The sequence below is a fragment of the Perognathus longimembris genome, chromosome 1 (assembly GCF_023159225.1).
Source record: "Perognathus longimembris pacificus isolate PPM17 chromosome 1, ASM2315922v1, whole genome shotgun sequence".
Taxonomy (NCBI): domain Eukaryota; kingdom Metazoa; phylum Chordata; class Mammalia; order Rodentia; family Heteromyidae; genus Perognathus; species Perognathus longimembris.
The window spans coordinates 34,915,963-34,940,214 of record NC_063161.1 but is presented as its reverse complement, the minus strand read 5'-3'; the positions used below and the strand labels follow the sequence as shown (position 1 = coordinate 34,940,214).

Sequence of the window (24,252 nt, the reverse complement as noted above, 5' to 3'; positions counted from 1 at the left end):
ATAAAAAATTACCACTGAATTGTGTAATTGGATTACCCATAACCAAGCCATGTAGAGTTTCAATACTGCATAATCTCAGTACTATGATAGGGACAAAAACGTAGGCTGTATTAGGTTAATGAGGAAGTGGGAAGAAAAATGAAGGAATATAGGCTAATCAATCCAAAAGTTTCATTGAAAAAAATGGAAATGCATGATAGAAGTTAAGGGAGAATGTAGGTTGAGAAAAAAGCATTTAAATCTTTGGATGGAAAACTTAACTATGTTTATAAGAACTCCCTAAAGACAAAGTAGTTAAAAGAGAATAAACAATGGATAGACCAAGGTCTTAGAGAATGTGGGGAAAGCCTGGAATATAAGTTAAGACAGAATGGTCAGAGAGGGCTGAGAATATGGCCTAGTGGTAAAGTGCTCTCCTCGTATATATGAAGCCCTCAGCGCCACATATATAGAAAAAAGACGGAAGTGGCACTGTAGCTCAAGAGGTAGAGTGCTAGCCTTGAGCAAAAAGAAGCCAGGGACAGTGCTCAGGCCGAGTTTACGCCCCAGGACTGGCAACAAAAAACAAAATGGTCAGAGACAAAAAGAGTTATTATTTCTTCAAAGTAAATTAATTAAAAATGAAATTCCATATAAATAGTAAGTTAATAATAAGGAAGTAAAAAGTTGAGATTGAGTGGATCTTCTCAAAAAGGACTCAAGCTCATATGTAAACAAGGGACTGAAAAAATTTATGAAAGTGTAATAACTGTTGAGAGGAAAAAAGCTCAATAGAAGGGTCTTGGGAAGGAATTAAGAAAGGAAGGTACACACATAGAAATACCTACAGAATAAATTAATTCAGATATTAGACATATTAGAGCTGTTTGGTTTTCCTCCAATTCTTTGTTCAGTGAATTATTTAAAATACCTCATTCATTCATTTCCCTAAGATATTTGACAGCTTAATGATTACATATTAAATACAAATTTTCACTGGTTCCTTATTTCTCAAATGGAAAGGACTCATTTTCTGAAATGTATAACAAACATTTTAGTCTCTGTGAAAACTTTATAAATCCAAGTGGGGATATTACTTTTCCTCTAAATTACTGCAGGCTTTCACACATAATCCATATTATACTTTGATAGCTACATGAATGTATTCTCTATCCCCCCAAAAAAAGGGAGGAACGAAAAGGAGAGACAAAGGGAAGGAGAGAGGAAGGAGAGAAGGAAAGGGAGAGAGGAAGGGAGGGAAGGAAGAAGGAAGAAAAAAAGAAAGGTAGTTTGGGGGATTTTTGTGGGTTTTTCTTTTGTGCTGTTCCTGGGGCTTGAACTCATGGCCTGGGCTTTTTCGCTCCAGGATAAGCATTCTACCTGGTAGCTATTTGGAGATAAGAGTTTCACAGTCCTTCTTATCAGTGATCCTCAGATCTCAACCTCCCCAGTAGCTAGGATTACAGGCATGAGTCACTGGCACACAGTAGAAGGAAGTTTTTTATCAGAAGTTCAAATTTCTAACTTCTTTGTAGAAAAGCATCTTTCCAATAATATATAATAAGAAATAGTTATCACTCAGATTTGCAATCAAATTTATACAATATGGATGGTCTTGAAAACCTTAGAAGAAATCCCATGCCAGGCTACTCATGTTCAAGGCAAGAGAAAAGACAAATTCTCCCAAGAGAAGCCTCTTCCTTAAGTCCCCAAAACTTCTGACCAATAAAAAAGGAAAGGAAAATGAGCATCTCACCTTAACAAAACACAATCAAACAAAATACCCTGAACATTCAACAAAATGAGAAGCAGTAAAAAGAAACATAATGAGCCAAGTCCCCCAGGTACTGGAAACCAGCAGGCACAAAAAAAGAAAACACAAAACAAATCTATGGTTAATTTAAGAAAATAATGATACATTTGCAAACATAAAAGGGAGAAGGAACCTAAAAGAATGACCAAATTGATACAAGAAAGAAAAACAAAAATGGAATACTAAAATAAAAAAGTTACTGAATTTTTTTTTGCTAGCAGTTCAACTTTTATTTATTTAGTTAGTCCTGGGGCTTGAACTCAGGGCCTGAGCACGGTCCCTTGCTTCTTTTGTTCAAGGCTAACACTCTACCACTTGAACTATAGCTCCACTTCTGGCTTTTTCTATTTGTGTGGGCTGAGGAATAGTAACCGAGGGCTTCATAAGCATGCTCGACCAGCACTCTACCACTAAGCCACATTCCCAGCCCCTGTAACTGAAATTTAAAACTCAGATACAGCTCAAAAAAAAAAAAAAATCAATAAAATGAAGGATACAAAGAAATACTTCCCAGAATGTGGCAAATATAGAGCTAGAGGGTTAAGAGAAACAAAGAGGCATGAAGTATAATGGGAGATGACTTAATATAACATACATCTACACAGACTTCCACAAAATGTGTATTAAGGCACTATTTTAGATATAACAAAATTTCAGAACCAAAGAAAGATCAAATCCGGATTCAAAAAGAGATCACAGGCGGGGCTGGGGATATGGCCTAGTGGCAAGAGTGCTTGCCTCCTATACATGAGGCCCTGGGTTCAATTCCCCAGCACGCACCACATATACAGAAAACGGCCAGAAGTGGCGCTGTGGCTCAAGTGGCAAAGTGCTAGCCTTGAGCAAAAAAAAAAAAAGAAGCCAGGGACAGTGCTCAGGCCCTGAGTCGAAGCCCCAGGACTGGCAAAAAAAAAAAAAAAAAAGAGATCACAGGCGGATAAATAAAATCTATAACCAACATGTGACAAACAATGGAATATCAAACTTGCTGTAGGATCTTTAAAAGAACCAAGAGAAGAACTAATGAAAGTAGATTACCTTCAAATTAAAAACCAGTACAACTGGTACCTGACTTCTCAACAATAGAAGCCTGAAAATATATTCACTTATTTTAAGAATATAATTGACCTAGAATTCTTTTTTTTTTTCTTAGTACTGGAGTTTGAACTCATGGCCTTATCCTTGCTAGGTAAACAGTTGATCACATTTCCTAGAGTTCTAAACTCAGGGAAATTATCTTTAAAAGATAATTGTATATGGGGGCTGGGGATATAGCCTAGTGGCAAGAGTGCCTGCCTCGGATACACGAGGCCCTAGGTTCGATTCCCCAGCACCACATATACAGAAAACGGCCAGAAGCGGCGCTGTGGCTCAAGTGGCAGAGTGCTAGCCTTGAGCGGGAAGAAGCCAGGGACAGTGCTCAGGCCCTGAGTCCAAGGCCCAGGACTGGCCAAAAAAAAAGATAATTGTATCAATTTGGTCATTCTTTTAGGTTCCTTCTCCCTTTTATGCTTCCACTGAGTAGTTATATATTATAAAAATTCTCAAGAAAATATTTAAAGTGGGAGCTGGTGGCTCATGCCTGTAATCCTAGCTACTCAGGCAAATGAGTTTTCAAGATAGCAGTTCAAATCCAGACAGGGCAGGAAAGTCTTAGCAAAGTCTTTGAGACTTTTATCTCCAATTAATCACCAGAAAACCAGAAGTGGAGCTGTGGCTCAAAGTGGCAAAAGTGCTGGCCTGGAGCAAAACAGCTCAGGAACAACACCCAGGCCTGGAGTTCAAGCCCCACAACTGACACCCCACACACACAAAAAAAGGAAAATAATTAAACATGATTCTTCCTATGTATATATAAAAGCAATCTGAAAAAGTGCTAAAGAGAAGGGCAAAGCTAAAGCATTGACTCTCCTACTTCAGGGACATGAAAATTCATGCCAGAGTTCCTACAAGAACCAGTGAGACTAGACAGCTTCATTGCAAACTTCAAAATGGGGGTGGGGGTGAGAGAAAGAAACAAAGTATCAGTAATATAAATAACAAGAAAACACTGTAAAATTAACATAATTACATTAACATATTAGAAAATGCAAATGTTCATCTCAGTTATGAAGGAAAAAATGTGGAAAAGCTTCAGTATCACTTCACACTGAAAATCTCAAAACAGGAATAGACAAAAAATACTTCTTTTACCCAATGAAACTTAAGAATTTTACAATGCTAAAAAAAAAAAGAAAAAGAAAAAGAAAACCTAAACATGTTTAAGGTAAATGTCCTTTTAAGTTATGAAACAAAGAGGCCCACTATTAACACATATGCTCAACACTGTATTTACAAATCCACGTGTGCAGGCCAAAAAGAGAAAACAGCAAGAAAAGCTAGACATAATCCCAGAAATTGCTTTTAGAAGGCTGAAGCAGGATGATCATAAATTCAATGCCAGTCTGGAATACATGTCAAGTTCAAGACTAGTCTTGGCTATATAGTAAGACCCTGCATATATCAGACAAACTTAAAAGGTTAGCAAGAAAAGCAACTTATAATTATTAAATAATATGCACATAATGAAAATATTTAAAAGAATTTTCAGATAGAATCATTTAAATGAAGTCACCTTCCTTTTTCTTTCTTTGCCAGTCCTGGGGCTTAGACTCAGGGCCTGAGCACTGTCCCTGGCTTCTTCTTGCTCAAGGCTAACACTCTACCACTTGAGCCACTGCACCACTTCTGGCTTTTTCTATATATGTGGTGCCAACAAATTGAACCCAGGGCTTCATGAATGCAAGGCAAGCACTCTACCACTAAGCCATATTCCCAGCCCTGAAGTTAACTTTCAAAACTAGTTACTCCTTTAGAGAAAGAAAGCTAATTACTAATTGAAATATTTAGTTTCGATACCTTGACCAGATTCAGCAGTGTCAGATTTCAAGGAAAGCTGTTTTGCTCCATCTTTAACTTTTTTCAACCGGTTCTTATCCCCTGGTAAAGTCAATTTTTGCCTGAGTGGTTTTAATTCAAAAGCCTGAAAAGTTTTGATCTGTGTTTTCTCCTCTGGAGCAACTTCTTTACTTGAGTCTTTTGTAATACTGACATTATCAGTGCTTGATTGGTCCTCAGAGTTCAACGTTTTAGGATCTTCCTGCACAGTCTCTTCTTTGCTACTCAAAGCTAGTTTTTCATCCTTATTGATGCATTCTAGTTCCAATTGTATTTGCTTATACTTTAAAAGTAAATCTTCAAAAGTTTCTTCTCCACAGTTTTCACTTTTTGATGAATAATTCTGTTTTCTTGATGGAGATCTTCCGAAACTTTTGGCTGAACAGCATATTAAGGAAACCAGTGTCCAAAATTTTTCCATTGTTAAATTTAACAAAAATCTGTAAGTTATAGATGAATTGTCTCCCTTTATATTTTCAAGATGAACTGGTATTTTTAAATTACTAAATTCTATTTAGTATGGAATGTGCTGCTAATGCCCACTTTCATTATGTGCTCAGATTTTAATAGGGTCCACATAAATAGTCCACTTACAAAATCATTAGTGTAATTACCAATACATTCCACAGTAGTCCACTTCATTAAGTTACAGTATCCTTCCTTTTTTAGGTCCACCAGAAATACCGGAGGTAAGCTGGGTAGTAAAGATGCTTTTTCTGAAGAAGAGAAACTGACATTTAGTTCAGATGTGGGTAGTTTCACTGTAGATAACCAAAAAGAAATGGTTATTCACTTTAGTTTCTTTTATGTCTCAAATAAATATATATACATATATATGTATATATACAAAGAAAAAAGCAACTGATAGACTAATTCATAAATGACATTTTCTTAAAAATCTAATACAATTAGCTGCAAAGTAAACTCATCAAGTATTCTAATATTCAACATACATACAACTAATTATGATTCGAGTAATATTAAAACAAGAAACCTTCACTTTTTTTTATGGTACTGGAGTTTGAACTCAGAGCCCCACACTTGCTAAGCAGGTACCACTTGAGCTATGTCCCCAATCTTATATGAGAACAATTATATCTTATTTTTCCATCATGGACACTAACAAAAGGACCTTGTGTCATTTCAATATAAAAAATGTTTATAGACTATTTTACACTAGCTAAGATATAATATAGTTTTCTAGCAATCAACTAGCAAATATGTTTAAACTCCTGATGACCAAATGAAAAAAAATCAGTACCAACTAAGAAATAAGCTTATAAGTCTTACAGAAAAACTGTCCTAGAAAATCTTTGGTTTTATTTTAAAAAGAATAACAGCTTTTCAATATGCCTTTCTAATATATTCTCTTATTACAAAACAGAGTATGTCTTGTCTCATTAAGTCAACAGAAACTACTACGAGTTTATTCAAAGTCATTCAACAAACTCTCATCTTTCTACCAAATCTCTCTGCACTAAAGGTGATTTCTGAGCTCCCACTGTAATCCTAGTTTCTTAATTTATTAGTCTTCAGAAAGACTGGGAATGTGGCTTAGTGGTAGAGTGCTCACCTAGCATGCACGAAGGCCTGGGTTCCATTTCTCAGTAACACATAAACAGAAAAAACTGGAAGTGGCACTGTGACTAAGTGGTAGAATGCTAGCCTTGAAGAAAAAAAAAAGTTTTCGGGAGTCTTTTTTCTTCAACTCTTTTTTTTCTTTTATATGTTGCCAGTCCTGGGGCTTGAACTCAGAGCCTAGGGATGGTCCTCGAGCTTCTTTTGCTCAAGGCTAGTACACTACCATTTGAGCCACAGCAGCACATGTGGATTTTTGTTTATGGAGTGCTACTGAGGAAAGGAACCCAGGGCTTCAGGCATGCTAAGCCACATTCCCTTAGGCCTGATAAGATAGTTGAGGTTTTCTATCTCCTAAAAACCACATGCATACTTATGATAAAGAGTAAACTTTCAAACTGGAGGCCAGGGGCTCACACCCATAATCCTAGCTACTCAAAAGTCAGATCTGAGGATAGAGGTTCAAAGCCAGCCCAGGTAAGAAAGTCTATGAGACTCTTGGCTCTAATTAGTCACCAAAAACTTAACAATGGAATTGTGGCTCAAGTGACTGAGCATTAATATAGAGCAAAAAACTAAGGGACAGCACCCAGGCCCTGAGTTCAAGCCCTGGTAGTAGTACCAAAAGACCTATATCTTTCAAGAACACAAACCTGACCAATTACTCCCCTCATTTAAGCTCTCTTTAGTAGAGTCCACAATCCTTAGAACAGATACCACTATGATTTGACCTGGGCTTACCTGTTCATTCTTAGCCTCTCCCTGCTCATTACAATTTTTACAGCTTTGTAAACCTAAATGGTTTCTGTTCTTCAACTTGACCCCCAGTTCACCTAAGGGAAGCCAGAATCACTAAATTCTTCACTACTCATTCTTATGCATTCTTTGTATATAAGTACATCAATTATTTAAGTTATATTTGGCTTTTCAATGGGTTTACCTAAAGGCACAATTGCAGTAAAAAGTAAATAAAGATAGGAGAAACATGTGCAAAAGGAATACAATGCACTAACAAAAAATGACTAAAGAACAGAAAAATGAGCAAAAGCAATTCAGTTCTAACTTCAACTAACTTCATAGAACAAGGAAAATTTTTCCTATCTCTAGTGAAAATTAGGATCAAACTAAAACTAATTTTAAGGTCTAATTTTAAGGCTAAAAGCTACAATTTATAACTTGGCTGGTTGCTGATGCTTCTAATAACAGCTACAGAGGAGGTAGAAATATGAAAGATTCAGGTTAGAGGCCAACAGGGACAAAAAATAAGTGTGAGACCTCATTTCAATCAATAACTAGGTGTGGAGCATGGCTGTGGTCCCAGCTATGCAGGAAGACCACAGAGACTTGCCTTGGACAAAAACAAAAAGACACTACAAAAAGACAACTAAAGGGGTAGAGGCAGAGGCTGGGGAAATCTTAAAATTAGGGCCAGTTTTAACAACTAATCATTGTTTTTTTTAATTAAAGGGTTGAGAATATAGCTCAACTGTAGAGTCCTGGGTTCAATCCACAGTGCCACCAAAATAATAATCATTATAATAATAGTAAACACTACTTTTAAATAGCAAGCTTTAAAACTTAATTTTTAAAAAAGAACTGCTACTCATCCTTTTCAGCTACAGCTGAAAATGGAATGACTTTACTGATGAGAGACAGTGGCCTAATTATGTTAGCTGTCATCTGAGTTGAAAATTTAATAGAACTAAAGTCATTCAAGGAAGGTTTATACTAAGGTAGACTGATAAAAGGGACTGTCATTAAGAAAAACTAAAACAGAACACGAAGAGCTGTAACAGGATCTGATCATTTTATTTCTTTAAAGTTGTAACACATCCTAATTATTCAAGAAAAAAGTTCTAGTGATAAAAAGAAAACAGTACTCAGGCTATATCACTTAAATGTCACAGAAGTACTCTAATTCTTTTATTAGAAAGTATTTGTAAACTATAAAAAAGTCACTTTTACTTTACATACCTTTAAACCCTGCTACTCCAGAGGCAGAGATAGGAAGGATCTAAGGTTAAGACCAGTCCAGGCAAACATAACTTGAGACCCCATCTGAAAAACAAACTAAAAGCAAAAGAACTAAGGGGCATATTTATAAGTGTTATACAATTTACCTAACCAACAAGGAGGCTCTGGGGCTCTGAGTTCAATCCCTAGTAATGTAAAACAAAACCAAAGAAAATAAGCCAACTGGACACCAGTGGCCACACCCTATAATTCTAGTTACTGGGGAGGCTGAGAAAGGGATGATTATGGTGCAAGCCAGTCTGGGAAGAAAAGTTCACAATACCACTTCTCGACCAATAGCTGGATACAGTGATACATCCATTATCCTAGCTATATGGAAGGCCAAGACTAGGAGAATTAATTCCAGGCTACAAAGACAAAAGGTCTGCAAGATTCCATCTCAGTGGAAGAAGCACTGTGTGGTGGTACATGCTTATCATTCCAGCTACAACTGTGAGCATCTAGACAGGAAACCAGATTCTACCTCAAAATAACCAGCACAAAAAGAGATTGAGCAAGGCTCAATGTTGGATCACTTGCCTACCAAGTGTTAAATCCCTGAGTACAAAACCCCAGTATTCCACAAAAAAATAAAATAATTTTAATCACAATGGAAAGGAAATGTGAATTAGACTGAGCGTGATATTCATAGAAATGTAAAGCTTTTTATCATGACTGTTACAGAAACAAAGGTTACACAAGTACACATAATATTCCCCTATATTTTTGCAATACTATATACCTGTTTAATAGTAAAAATACATAAACATAAAAATAAGTATATAGCAAAGGACCAAACTCACTCTGCATGGACAGAAGACAACGGCAGGAAGCTGGCAAGCTCAACCATCTCCCCTTTTCTAAAACAAGAAAAGGCTTCCAAAGTACTTTTTACCTGAATTTGAACTTTACTAATCTGTATTTGTGTTCAACACAAATTACAACTATTATCTGCATATCCTTAAAAAACCTACTTAAATTTTTAAATAGCTTTTTAAAAATTCAGAAGAGACAAAAGAATACCCATGGATTAATAAGAACTTATATCTTAGACAGAGGTTTTTCTAACCTTCTTGAAAAAAAATTTTGGCAGTAGTGATGTCTGAACTCAGCGCCTTGTGTTTGTTGGGCAAATGCCAATTTTGACGGTCCCCAAGCCATTTATTTTTGAATAGTGTTGGGGGGAGGGCGCCTGGATTTATGTTTCCCTAATAGCTGGGATTACAAGACAGAAATTCTTGCCATCCCTTTATCTTGTAGACTCAGACTGGGTCTCACAGCTTTTTGTCCCAGCTGATCTGGAACCATGATTCTCCCAATCTCCCCATCTTGAACAGCCAGGATTACAGCTCATGTTTAAGATAGAAAACACAGCTACTTATGGTAGTTGATCCATCCCAGCCCAACCACTTGATGTCTTTTAAAAGGTTACATATTTATGATTTTACTCAGAAAAATCCTGAAATGCTCCTAACCCCATACATTGCATATGCAATTCTTTATTTTGGCACCAGCATTAAAAGCTGTTTCTTACCCAAATATTTTGCCCTTTGACATCATAGCATCTCAAAGAGATAATCCTGAACCTAATTATTCCATAAAATTTTCATTACCTTCCAGTTAAGTGTCATTACCTTTAAGTTTTGTAGTTAAAAAAAAAAATCAGGACAGGTGTGGTGCATGCTGGGCAGCTGGGGCAAGAGCATCTAAGGCCAGCCTGGGCTACATAGCAAGTCCCAGGACTACATGACACTCTGTCTAAAAAAAAGCCAGGCACTAGTGGCTGGTGCCTGGAATACTCCCCACTCAGGAGACTGAGATCTGAGAATCATGGTTCAAAACCACCCTAACCCGAGAAAAATCTGTAATATTCTTAGCTCCAATTAAACACCACAAAAAAAAAAATGCTGAAAGTGGAGCTCTGGCTCAGGTGGTAAAACACTAGCCCTGAGCAAAAAAAGTTCAGGGATAACACTGAGGCCCTCAGTTCAAGTTCCAGCACCAAGAGGCAAAAAAAAAAAAAAAAAAAATCATTACACCGTGGAAACTGCAAGTAATTTAAAGCAGTTCTTACAGCAAAAGTTGAGACCATTCTATAAACTCACCACAAAACAGGAAATCTTCATATTATTAATTTCTTGTGTAAATTCTGAGTAACTCAGTAATGATAAAGATTAACTGCAGTTAGAGGGAGCACAAAAATTCAGTATTTGGCTACTTTCCTTCTCAATGCTTCCATAATGTATACATAATGTTTACATAGTGTATAAATTCTCTCATTCTAACACATTAATACAAACGTGGGTAAGTCTATCTTTTTCAGATACACATTTAGTAGGGACTAAGAGTTATAAAATAACTGAGAACATGGTTGAAGTGGTAGACCAAATTGCCTAGCAAGTATGAAGCTCAAGTACTAGTTCAATCCCCAGTACTTCCCAAAATAATAATGTTATGTAAAATGCCATAAGTGAACCTAGGAACAAGACAGGGGATAGTTCTACAGAATGATATATGGCGTTAAAAGCTCTAAGTTGATAAAGAACTAGTTCTAGTACTCCTGCCTCTCAATACCTCTCCAACCCCCACCCACCTTGGAAAGGCAGCAATAGGAGACAAGTCAGAAATGGTTAAAACATAAAACCCAAACAGAATCTCAAGAACAGTGGGACTCCGCAGAACGAAACTAAGATTTCGAACCTCAAAGCGTGATTGTAAGAACATCCCCGCCAACTCTTAATTACTTTATCCTCCTCCCTCTAATAACCTAAGCCAACTTCAAGTAAAACACAAAAGTTCCAGTACTATCAAAAAAATAAAAAAAGAAGGAAAAAAAAAAACTAGTGAAACTTGGGACACCTAAAGGTAAGGGTACAAATCTGATTTGACGCTGATTCCAGTAGTTTACAACAATCCACGGCGCATTAAGAAAAGAAAGCAGTATAGCCAAGAAAGCAACATAACGACTAAAGCAGTCTAAGAAACAAGGCTAGAGAGTGCGAAGCTTGGAACTTATCAAAGCGTAACTTCCTTTCAGTCTACTGACCCAGGGACAAAGGAGAGGTTCCGAAAGTTAAACTGGCGGACCCAGCCATGACGCCAAAGGGAACTTTCGTTGACACACCCAGGGCAGACCGCCACGTTAAGGATACAGCTCTTCCGAGGTGGAGAGGGCTCTCGCCAGCTCTGACTGCTGCTGAATCCGGATACCGGTCCTCCTCCCAGAGGAGGTCGGCCCCCCGGCTTGCCACCTCGCTCACCCACTCCTCGTCCCCGACTCCAGCGACTCCCACCCCGATATGGCCTGCCTCGAAAGCGGAAACGGTCCAGGGCGAGGTGGCTCCGCTCCCAGAAGGACGGCCGGGGGCTGCTCTCGGACAGAGAGCTGGGTGGCATCCGCGCGGAGGGCGGATGAGATCGGAACGGTTCTTTGGGTCGGTAGCTGCTGTGTCCCCTGAGGTGGCCCCGCTCCGACGCGTGTCGCGAGCGTGAGAAATTCCTCAGCGGCTGCTGAGAAGAGGACGATGACGAGGAGGAACCACCGCCTCCGCCGGATCCACCACCCCGAGCCGGGTGAGGCGGCCTGCGCCGCGGGTAGGGCAGGAGCCCACCACCGCCGCCGCTGCTGCTGCTGCTGCTCCGGCTCCGTATCTGGCTGTTATTGTCGTCGTCGCTGATCTCCCCATCCTCAAGCTCCCCTTCCTCCTTCGGGGAGAGGCTGCTGGAGGCCGGGGCCGAAGTCTCCGCGGTCGCCATCGACGGGGCTGCGCCTCCAACACCACCTCCGTCCTCGGTCCCGGGAGCCGCCCGACAACTGCCTTCCACCGGGGCTGCCTTCCTTCCTAACGGACCTGGGGGATGCGGCCTCACCGTTCTCCAGACACACAGCGGGATCTGGTTCCCCAACTTCCCCGCACCCCAGTTCTTCCTCGCCGGACTGTAGCCAGTCACTTCTCTCTCCTAGCGCCCCCTGGCTCAGCCACCACCAGGGCTCTTCCGCCTCGCGAGAAAGGGACTCCACCAGCGGCTCTGTCCCGGACGTCATTTCCTCAGGCACGCAGGAAACGAAGGCTCCCAGTTCTCGCGATAGCAAGAAACGCTTCGCAATGCTCTCTGGGATTCGTAGTTCCTCATGTCCGTCACGGAGTGGCTGGACGTCACCAGCCAATCTTAGGGCACACGGCGCCGCCAGCCGCTGGCTTGGTACCGCTGGGTACGTGCCCGGGCAGGCGGACCTGCCTTTTAATTGCAGACGTGTGCGTTCATCGCCACGGGTGGGGAAAACACCTCTATCTTTTAATAGCTTGAGAGCCGCTGTCAAAAAGACGCTGTGGGCCTAATTCCTTGCGGGAGAGGGAAGGGAGAGGACGGGGGAGGGGGGGCGGGTTTCGGGTTGTGTCCGCCATGTTGGTGAAGGCACACGAAGACGCCTGCAGCTCCAGGCCCGTCGGCTCTGCTGGCCTCAGTCCGCCATATTAGTAAAGAGAAAGAGAAAGGGGGCACCCTCCCTCACGCCCCCCCCCCCCCGCCCCAAACACACTCCTTCTCGCTCCGCTACTACGGTCGGTGGGCGGCCTCCGCTGGCCTCTGACGGAAGAAAGCCGTCAGGTAGCGCCGAATGAGGGCAGGAGGGACATGCCGACCAATTGCGCCGCGGCGGGTTGCGCCACCACCTACAACAAGCACATTAACATCAGCTTCCACAGGTAACTCGGGAGGGCGCGGGGGTGACAGGAAGGGGGCGCCACCAGCCCGGGTACCGCTTCTGTGAGCCCCGCGGCGGGCGGCGTCCAACCAATAGTGACAACCCCTGCCCCAGCAGCTGGCTGCCCAGCATCCTTTTTGTCCTTTGTGCGTCTCTCATCCGACCAGTGTTCTCTCCTTTCTGGGGGAAAGTTGACTCCATTTCTTTTATTAAAAAAAAAAAAATCCCAATAGTGTGCTGAAGAAAAAAATGAGGGGAGGATACCTTAATTTTCTACTTTTATTCCTCAATACTAGACCGCGCCTTAGTATTGGATGAAGCCACAAGAGAGAGGGAGAGGTCTTTTGCCTGAAAGCCTGCCGGTGTTCGCGTTTCAATTAGGAAATTTTGACTGGATGAATTGACGGAGTAAACATTTACGTTTCTAACGGTCGCACGCGGTAACTTTCGGAGCAACTGAGCCATCATTGATAAGGCTTATAATTAAGTGCAAAGGATAAGCTTTTGTCCTTAAAGAAAATAATAGTAATAATACATTTAAAAAGGATAGGGTTTTGGTGTGGTTTTTTGGGGTTGTTTTTTTTTTTTTTTTTGTCCTTATCTGGAACAGCAATCAAAAGTCCTTAGTTCTGTTAAATCAAAACTCTTGAAAGCACTTTGTAGACTGCTGGAATATAATAGGTACTTGGTAAGTGTCCTTCTCTTCAAGTGCCTGACACCTGCCTGAAGAAAAGAAGTATTAAAAGGGGAAGTAAAGACAGTTCTGATTTTATATATCTCACAGTTTATGTGAGCTTAGAATATAAAAACTATCCCTACTTCACTGTAACAAAAAGTGCACCCTTAGTAATAGCTACTATTAAAAAAAAAATCCTTGTGAGGTTTGTACCAAGTTTCTAACTGCCTTACAATCTAAGGATCCCCAAATTTCTTACCCTCCTTCTGAACTTCGGTGTCTAAAAGAGAAGACATAAATAATTACTTGAAGTGGGGAAGGGCATCATTCAGAAAGATCTAACAGCTTAGGAAAGTCAAAGAATTCTTCGCAAAAGATGTGACATCTCAAATTATGACATAGATTTAGTCCTCTATGCTACTTAAATATTTTCTATTTTATTTTGAGGGTACTTGACAAGCCATGTTGAGTTAAAAAAAGAACAGCATGACTAGATTTGCATATTAGAAAGCCTTCTGGTTGCAGTGTAGATGCTAGTCAAGCATCATCAGAGATGAATTTTCTTAGGACCTTATTATTGAATGCTAATTTACCTATTTTCTTCAGAGGGAAGTATTGCTATGTTTTAAACTGAACTACTGTTGCTTAGTTGTTCCACATGAGGAGCACAGGATTTGAAGGGAGTGAAAATGGAAAAAGACAAAAACTAGGAAGCTGTAGTAAAATAAGTGGAGTCCTCCCAGCGGCCTGGAGTAGGATAATGTTGATAGTAGGGAGGAGAATTGGATTAGTTTGAGAAATGATTGAGGAATTAGTAATTTGATTTGGAAGATGAGAGAGAGAGAGAGATGTCCAGGACCTAAAAAATGATGTTTACCTGATATCAGCTGGGAACTGGATATAGTGGCTCACACTAGTAATCCTAGCTACTCTGGAGGCTGAGATCTGAGAATGGAGAGTTTAAAGCCAGCCAGGGCAGACAAATCCCAAGAGACTCTTAACTCCAAGCAGCAAAAACACCTGAGCTGGAGGTGTGGCGCAGGTGATAGTGCACCAGCCTTTAGCAAAAAAACCAAGCAGGAGTGCAAAGCCCTGAGTTAAAGCCCCTCATACCAATATACAACACATACATGCATATATACATACACGCGGGGAGGGGGAAAGGGAGGAAGAGAGAAAGAAAAAGTGTTTAAGGCTTAATCTGGGCTACATAGTGAGGGCCTGCCTCCAAAAAGACTTTAAAAAACAAACCAAAAAAAAGATACATGGTGGCATAATAATGTGCATATTATTTGTCTAATATGAAGTAAACATCATCACATGTAACCTCAGAAATATAGGTCTTAAAAATATGGATTATAATAAATATTTTCCATTTTGTAAATAGTACCAGTAAATAACAAGACTTAACTTGCCTAGGACATTAGTAGACTTCTTTATCTTCCTGCTCAGATTACATTACCTAAACTCACTATTTCCATTTTTCTAGCTTCTTGGCCTACTCCAGTCTAGGTATACTTAGTAATCTGTGAAACTTCCTTATTAACATAGATAGCCTTGTGTCTCCCTAAACTCATTTTCATCCTCAGTAAAATACTCTTTAAATTACACTATCCACCGAGAAACCATTCCTTTCGTCATAAGGTTGTGACAGAAGCTTCTTAACTAATTCACTGCTTCTACTAGTGCATTGCTAACCATTCTTCTAAAATCAATAATCTACAGCTAAGTAATAACTCTATGAAAATAAAAAGGCTTGATTTTAGTGTTTGTCCAATTTCCATAATATAAACACTCTGTACTGAAGTTGATTTCCAGCCACCAATATATTACTGATCATGGAGTTGTGAAGAGATGAATTATTATATCATACTATCCTATAGTATTTGTACCATATAGATGTAACCGACATTTAATAATATTAAAAGAATAGTAATAGGGGCCGGGAATGTGGCTTAACGGTAGAGTACTTGCCTAGCATGCATGAAGCCCTGAGTACCACATAAACAGAAAAAGCCAGAAGCAGTGCTGTTGCTCAAGTGGTGAGCACTGGCTTTGAGCAAAAGAAGCTCAGGGACAGTGTCCAGGCCTTCAATTCAAGCCCCAGGAATGGCAAAATAATAATAATAGTAATAATAGTAAACTAGGAAGTTGAGGGATTTAGTGCTCACTATTTCAAGTTTATACAGTTTATTTTATTGTGTGTGTGTGTGTGTGTGTGTGTGCTGGTACAAGGGCTTGAGCTCAGGGCCTTGGGCTCTCTCACTCAGCTTTTTCCTCATGCTAGTATTCTACCACTTGAGCCATGCTTCCACTTCTGGCTTTTTGTTGGTTAATTGGAATTGAGAGACTCTCATAAGTTTTTGCCAAGACTGAATTCAAACCTTGATCCTGAGCTCTCAGCTTCCTGAGTAGGTAGGATTATAGTTGTGAGCCACTGTCACCTGGCTGTTATGTAATTTTTAATAATGGTTATGCATCAGCGGGCTCAGAATTCTATTATTGACAATCAGCTCTTGTAATTCAGCCTTTTAAAGGGCTGCACATAATTAAAATACCATTTTTAATATTTTAAAAACTTGTTTGCTGAGTGCTGGTGCCTTGTGCCTTTAATCCTAGCTACTCAGGAGATTGAAATCTGAGGATCATAGTTCAAATCCAGACCAGGCAGAAGTCTGACACTCTTAAATTAACCACCAAAAAAGATGGAAGTGGAGCTGTAGATCAAGTGGGAGTGCCAGTCTTGAGCAAAAAAAAATAATAATAATAGCTCAGGGAGGGGCTGGGAATATGGCCTAGTGGTAAAGTGCTTGTCTTGTATACATGAAAGCCCTGGGTTCAATTCCTCAGCACCACATATATAGAAAAAGCCGGAAGTGGTGCTGTGGCTCAAGTGGCAGAGTGCTAGCCTTGAGCAAAAAGAAGCCAGGGACAGTGCTCAGGCCCTGAGTTCAAGCCCCAGAACTGGCAAAAAAAAAAAAAAAAAGCCAGGGCGAGTCTCCAGGCCTTCAGTTCAAGCCCTGGAACTGACTATAAGTTTATTTCATGTCAAAATAACCTTGCTAGTCCCCAAGACACTCCTAACACTCTTCATCTCTCTCACAAGACTCTCTTTTAAGGGCTCCAGATTAAATTGGCTGTTCTATGATTCCATACAGCCTGTACTATACACAGGAGTAAGCATTTGTTCTTTCTCATTTAATTCTTAGAATCACTGTTACATTATTCTCTAGGTAAATACAAAGACCTGCATCTGAGAGTATAGAGCACTTCTCAGCATGTATCAAGCCTTGGGTTGGATCCCCAGCATTACCACCCAAAAAGCATCAAAGAGAAACTCTTATACGTTTAAATAACCTACCTAAAGTTTTCCAGCTATTATGAAGAGGAGCCAGCATTTGTCCAGAGGCAATATTCTTATACACTGAGTTGTCTGATGTATTGAGACCATTCAGTTGATTCTCTGAATTATATTTTATAGTTTTTTGTTTTGGTTTTTTTTTTGGCCAGTTCTGGGCCTTGGACTCAGGGCCTGAGCACTGTCCCTGGCTCCCTTTTGCTCAAGGCTAGCACTCTGCCACTTGAACCATAGCGCCACTTCTGGCCATTTTCTGTATATGTGGTGCTGGGGAATTGAACCCAGGGCCTCATGTATACGAGGCAAGCTCTCTTGCCACTAGGCCATATCCCCAGCCCCTTTTATAGTTCTTTTTATACATCTAAATGTATAAGATAATCAAATTAAAGATTTGAACTGGAACTTAATTATAAGTAAATACTGACTCCTTAGTTTCCAGTCAGTTAACACAGCCAGTAGGCTTTTTAGAAATAGCTCCTGTCTTTTCCTTAACAAATCAATATAGCATGCATATTAGTGTACTTTATATTTGAAATAAATATGAAAAGAAAAACATAGTTACCTATAGTATTTCACCTTTTTCTAATTATGTTTTCTACTGTACTACAAGAACTAAAAAGAATTGATTTAAAGATACAGATAGATGACAGATATATGCAGTTTAGCTACATAGAAGAAATACAGTTATTTATTTTGTATTTGTATATCTTCAGCAAATTTTGTTGATTCCTTTCTTTTCAATCTACCGTGCTAGATATCAAAAAATTAAGTTTAAAAATATAGCAATTCCTGGCCTTAGGAAATTCATAATTTTTGGTTTCACTGGAAATTTATCAAAATGGAAAATGTGTAAAACAATGTGCTAAGTGTCATGAGTAAAGAGAGAAAGCAGTATCATAATTTGCCCTGATTTTTCTTGACTTTAGATGTCTTATACAATCAACAGATCAAAGCTTTGTAAAATTAACCCACATTTATTACAGGTCCACAGAAAAGTTATCTAGATCAGTTTAGTTACATTTTATTATTCTACCCATATTACAGACTAGCTCAAGAAGAAATGTCTAAGAGCCCTGAAAAATAAAGCCACTAATAACAGGGTTTGTTTGCTTGTTTTTTTGTTATTTTGTATAGGGGTGGGGTTTTTTTGCTATTTTGTTAAAAAGTTATGAAATCTAGCATGAATTGATACTTACATATTATGAACCTAAATATTTTTATGAATTCGAGACTTTTTTAATGTCTTTTAGCCATTTAGTATAACTATGATATTGGAATTTCATTTGCTCTTTCTGTTTGCTTGCTTTAAGGTTTCCCTTGGACCCTAAAAGAAGAAAAGAATGGGTTCGCCTGGTTAGGCGCAAAAATTTTGTGCCAGGAAAACACACTTTTCTTTGTTCAAAGCACTTTGAAGCCTCCTGTTTTGACCTAACAGGACAAACTCGACGACTTAAAATGGATGCTGTGCCAACCATTTTTGATTTTTGTACTCACATAGAGTCTGTGGTAGGTGATGTTACTTTCCTTTTTTATGAAACCATTTTTAGAGCCACTTTTTTTTTTTGCTTACAAATATGGGAGTGATTCAAAATATATTGAAATTCTTATACAGTGACATGCCTCAAGAAAGTTTCAGACCTTCCTGTCACAGAACAAAGGTTTACATTAGAAGTAGAACTTAAGTCCACAGGCTCCAATGTTCCCAGTCCAAATTATTTGACTATATAGACTGAGCATTCCTATCATGAAATCCAAAATGCATACCAGATCTCAGACTTTTGGATTAAGGATGCTCTACTAAGTAGTTGCAAGTATTCCAAAATCCAAAAGGTTCCAATCATTTTGAATAAGAAATTCTCTACCTGTATTGGAATCTTATATAACTGCCAATTATTCTGAGCAAAAGTACCATGGATAAAATTGAGGGATATTACTAATGAAAGTTCTAATACTACTATGCTTTGATTTTAAGATGACATACAAGTGAAATGTGCTCAGTGTTTAAACAGTTCATACACACCAGAGTTATTCTAAAAATGTAGTTCAGAGGATGCACAGAAAATTTCATGGAGTTTTAGCATACAATCAGGGCTAGTGGAGTTGGTAGTTTGGATCATAGGAGCAAGTTTTTGACCTTGTAGAAAACAATTGCAGTTGAATAGTAAGAACCAAAGAACCAGTAGGTTGAAAGGGTAAGTAGGAAATTATCAAATGTTAAAAATGATATTCTGAAGCAAGGAGAGAAGTATGGGATGAATGAATCAGAATCTGTGTTTTGGGACTCAGGCTGCAGACATAGCTAAGGGGTAGAGTCTTTGCCTGGCATGTAAGTAGCACTGGGCTTAATTCCCAGGACTCAAAAAAAACTTATGTTTTATCTTTGGTTATGGAAGATTTGATCAGAGAAGAAAAGCTAGGTGAGAAAGACAATCACCAAAAAGAAAGGATAGAATGAACACAAGCAGAAAGCTTAGTTTTGAGGACAGACATCTTTTCCTCTGAGAAAAAGAAACACTGTTATTTCTTACACTTTAATTTATAAATGCACATAAATTAATAACTGGATGGGAGAGGACATTCCAGGTCAAGAACATTTCACTTCAGATTCTTTTTTTTTTAGCCAGTCCTGGGCTTTGGACTCAGGGCCTGAGCACTGTCCCTGGCTTCCTTTTGCTCAAGGCTAGCACTCTGCCACTTGAGCCACAGCGCCACTTCTGGCCATTTTCTATATATGTGGTGCTGGGGAATTGAACCCAGGGCCTCATGTATACAAGGCAAGCACTCTTGCCACTAGGCCATATCCCCAGTCCTCACTTCAGATTCTTTAAACACTTCAACATCTCCAAATGCACTAAGACTTTTTCTGAATTTGAAATACACCTTATTTCTGATATCTTGACTATTTGTTGATCTGATAAATACTAAACTTCACATTATGTGAGAAACTAAGATCCTGTGATGTAAAGAACAAAAGTGAGTTCTACCAGTTCCCTCTGTAGGACCCACAGTAGGTTTTATGAGGACAAGAACTCTTATATGCCTTATTTGGTCACCATAGTATGTTTTTTCATAAAGTGACTTTTTTTTTTAAGTTGTTTTTTTCTCTTTTATGAGCGGGGTTCGGGGGAGCTAACTTTGTTTTAAGCTAAGATGACCTTAATCCATTAACATCCTGCCTCAGCTTCCTAAGTGCCAGTTTTAGAGATGTGAGCAACCATGCCTAGTTAATAAATGTTCGTTTAGTGAATGAGAAACACAGTATTAGAAAGATAGGATATAATCTGAGCAACTCTAAGTGGTTTAATATTCCTGGGGAATAGTGAAGAGTCTTCAGATTTCTGATTTTGGCAAAAAGTTCCCAGCCAGATTTTAAATACTCAAAGATGTAACTGTGAACAATTACTGGGTAAATCCACTTGGAAGCATAATACTTTACAAAACAATTCTATAGCTACCCTAAGATTTTTTTTCTTTTCTTTTCATTTCTTTTTTTTTTTTTTTTTTTTGCCAGTCCTGGGGCTTGGACTCAGGGCCTGAACACTGTCCCTGGCTTCTTTTTGCTCTGAGCCACAGCACCACTTCTGGTCATTTTCTGTATATGTGGTGCTGGGGAATTAAACCCAGGGCTTCATGTATACAAGGCAAGCACTCTTGACACTAGGCCATATTCCCAGCCCTCAGTTCTTATTTAAGTAGACTCAAGGTCTGCATTACTGATCAAATTGATAGAATAATACTTGACTAAGAAGGGGATCAAATCAATACTACAGATGAACAAAACATCTAAATATATTCTAAATTGGCTTTGATAGGAAAATCAAAAAAGGATTTTCAAAGTCACCATAGAATCATCCTGAATAAATTAAAGATACCTTGGAAGCCCAATCTTCATTTCCAAGTCAATGTTTGACTATCTCTGGGAAGAATGAAAGGAAATAGGTGACTAGAGTTGACCCAACCTGTTGAAAAACTTAATCCATGATCACACAAATAGCATGCTTTCATTTCCTATCAAACCTTTAAAAATCAGTTCTAAGAGAGCAATTTTAACACTATTATTTCAAAACTGGACTCTTTTCTTATTTCTGATTTTCCTTAATTTTTGTTCAACTCTTTAATTTATTCGGCTCAGAAACTCAAGTCAAGAAATCTTTTGAAGAAAAACGACAGTTGTACCACAGCCGGACCATCTAATTTCAAGTCAAATATTAGTAGTCAACAAGTACTACTTGAACACAGTTATGCCTTTAGGAACCCTATGGAGGCAAAAAAGAGGATAATTAAGCTGGAAAAAGAAATAGCAAGCTTACGAAGAAAAATGAAAACTTGCCTCCAAAAAGAACGCAGAGCAACTCAAAGATGGATCAAAGCCACATGCTTTGTGAAGAATTTAGAAGCAAATAACCTGTTACCTAAGGGCACACTGGAACACCTCTTACCAACCGCCTTAAGCAGTATTCCTTTGGAGGATTTCAAGATTCTTTAACAAGATTAACAACATAAAACATTAGCACTTCTTTAAATCTAAAACAGACCAGAATACCTGCATTTAAGTTTGTCTTGCACAGAACTTAATGCCCATCCTGCATTCTTTTCAGGGGTTAACATATTTATGGCAATTACACCAAAATTGAATACTTAGGAAGTTTTACTTGACACAGTATTATTGCTGTATAACTTAAGACCTGATTACAAAAAAAGGAAACTTTTCATGAAACTTTTATTTGAAAATGAATTGGAAGTGCCTTAAATGAAAAATGTACTAGAAATTTTGCTAGGAAATTATGTTTTCCAGGTGCTTTTGGGGGGGGTTTAAATAAAGCAGCCTATGATATGAAGTATGTGTAATTGAAATTTGAAAAAAAATTCCTACACAAAAGTTGGGATATTACATCAGAATAGGATGCTAAGTAGTTGTTAATCACACTAAATGTGACCTTAAAACTGCTGAACTTTGAGTTATTATTGGCACTGCCTTGAAAATTTATGAAACAAAACAAAACAAGGTACAAGACAACTTTTTTAATTTAAAATTTCTGCATTTTTTAAACAAGTAAAAGTAAACTTATCAGAGGCTCTATAAAAGATTAACTTTTAAATAATTTGTGAAATGTTTTGGAAATATTTTTTGAATGTGAAGACATTTAAGTTATCCAAAGTAAATTAGCCCTCAAGTACCTCAGACTAGTAAAAACATTATAATCACCTCCTAAGAAACATGTTGTGACACCACGCAGTTTGAGATCTAGCTTTTACCTTAAAACATGAGTGTGTATTATTATTTTTCTCATAATAAAAATACTCCATCTCCAACTTTAAAGATGGTGCATTAATGAGCAAACATATAAGACATAACACATAATATGCAACATATACTCTCATGTGTTGGTAGTAAAACTTAAAAAAATTTTCTTTTGAACTACTTTCTAACTACATATTATTAGCATCTGAAAAATAGTGTATCTGTGTAGAGGACTTTTGTTCCCTTCTCATAAACCCACAGTAACGTTTAATCACAGAAAAGCACTTAACCGTATGTACAACTTAAAATAGAACCAATTTATTATACATATGAGTTTGCTCTGTATCTTTTACTGAGTCGGAGAGCAACCATTATGCAAAAGGGAAATAAAAAGTAGTTATCTAAAAATAGGCGTGTGTCTGTGGCCAAGCTATGCATATGTTAATTCGTTTACAAAACAGGTATCAAGCTATTCTTAAGGTGACCACTTCAACAATTAAAGGGTCTGCCTTATATCACCAAGTGTTTAATAGGATCTTTTCCTTCAAAAGACTTTAGATAAATAACAAAAAGTTACTAATCTATTACTAAGTTATTAACCCTACTTTAGATTTGATATTACAACTATATAAAAGGATCATATGCCTAACCATAACTTACTGTAAATCTACAAAGAAATGTGATTTTGGTTTTGTTTTTGGGCCACCAGTTTGGATGTCTCTTTCCAAATGATACTTGCTTAAAAAGCAGCAACAATCTTTTTACAATATTAGCATGATTTCTTTTTACTAAGGAATGTCTTTCACACAAACACAAAAGTAGGAAAAGTCTACTTTAGCTCTCATGAGTGAGTTCTTTTACAGCTTGTTACAGTCTTGTTACTTTACCTTTATATATTGAATATAGTTCCTTGGAATTGTCAATGAACTGTTCTTATAATATGGTTTCATATACCTTTATATAATGTCAAACACCAGTATCTAGTCACCAGAAGACACACACTATTTCTCCTTTATAATTAAATTTGAGCAGATAATCATTCTGATATAAGCTAAGTTTTGCAAGTATAGCTTGTCATGTGCTTTGCCTCTCCATCCTCACTACCCAACAAAACACTGTTTAATTAGTGCAATCTAGTTCCTATCTACAATAATATGTTGATGTGTTCTTTTAAGAGAGGGTCTCAGTAGCCCAGACAGGCAAACATCCTGCCTCTACCTTCCAAATTCTGGGATTACAGTCATATACTACTATATTAAGCACTAATATCTTGATATCTTTTTTCTTTTATTTCTTTATTGTCAAAGTGAATATCTTGATATCTTAATATAACATTTTTAATCATAAAAATAAAATACCGTAGAATACAACAAGCTTTTGGCAAAGTTACTCGTTACTATTTATCTGAAACCACTGAATAAATTACCACTCAGTAACTTTAGAGTGATTTTATGTGTTTTTCTCTATATTATTTTTATGTTACTGTCCTGTTAACATGCTCCAAATCCTCCCAGCATCAAATTGTTTTATTAACATACATCAATGTATGTTAAAACTAGCTTCATGGTAGAGTATGGCAGTGCATGTCTGTAATCCTTGTAATGGTTAGGCAGAGGGAGTTCCAAGCCACCCTAGGCTACACAGCAAAGCCCTTCAATGTAGCTTCATTCATAGAGAAACTCCCAAAAGAAATCTCTTAAAGCCCTATTTTTAGTTTCTTTGCTAAAGCTAATCAAAGTTATAAGTTATTTCTCCCATTTTAACACAAACTAGATCTTTAGTTTATCCACCAACTAGCCACTAATTGGGGAGGGGGGGGGAGGAGTCAAACTGCCAGAGGCTAGGAACTTAATGTGAAGATGCCTTTTAGACTGGAGATGTAACAGTTCATTTGTAGGGTCTGTGCTTTACTGCATTGAAGCTCAGGATTCAAACCTCAGCATCATGGAAA

At 38.3% G+C, this 24,252-nt stretch overlaps 2 protein-coding genes across 2 annotated transcripts in view; one reads left to right on the top strand and one right to left on the bottom strand.

Annotated features, from left to right (window-relative positions):
• Zfc3h1 (zinc finger C3H1-type containing) overlaps positions 1-12,300 on the bottom strand; it is a 63,747-nt gene extending 51,447 nt beyond the window's left edge. The window contains exons 1-2 of the mRNA XM_048359376.1: positions 11,473-12,300; positions 4,691-5,107 (exon numbers count right to left, since the gene is read on the bottom strand). Of these exons, the coding sequence (XP_048215333.1) occupies positions 4,691-5,107; positions 11,473-12,076 (1,021 nt within the window). The 5' untranslated portion in view covers positions 12,077-12,300. The remainder of the gene's footprint in view (positions 1-4,690; positions 5,108-11,472) is intronic.
• Positions 12,301-12,547: 247 nt separating this feature from the next.
• Positions 12,548-22,379, top strand: Thap2 (THAP domain containing 2). Its single transcript, XM_048359436.1, has 3 exons — positions 12,548-13,026; positions 18,370-18,565; positions 21,192-22,379. Exons 1-3 carry the CDS (start codon positions 12,956-12,958, stop codon positions 21,543-21,545), a joined length of 621 nt encoding a protein of 206 aa, XP_048215393.1. The 5' UTR covers positions 12,548-12,955; the 3' UTR covers positions 21,546-22,379.
• Positions 22,380-24,252: the final 1,873 nt, after the last annotated feature.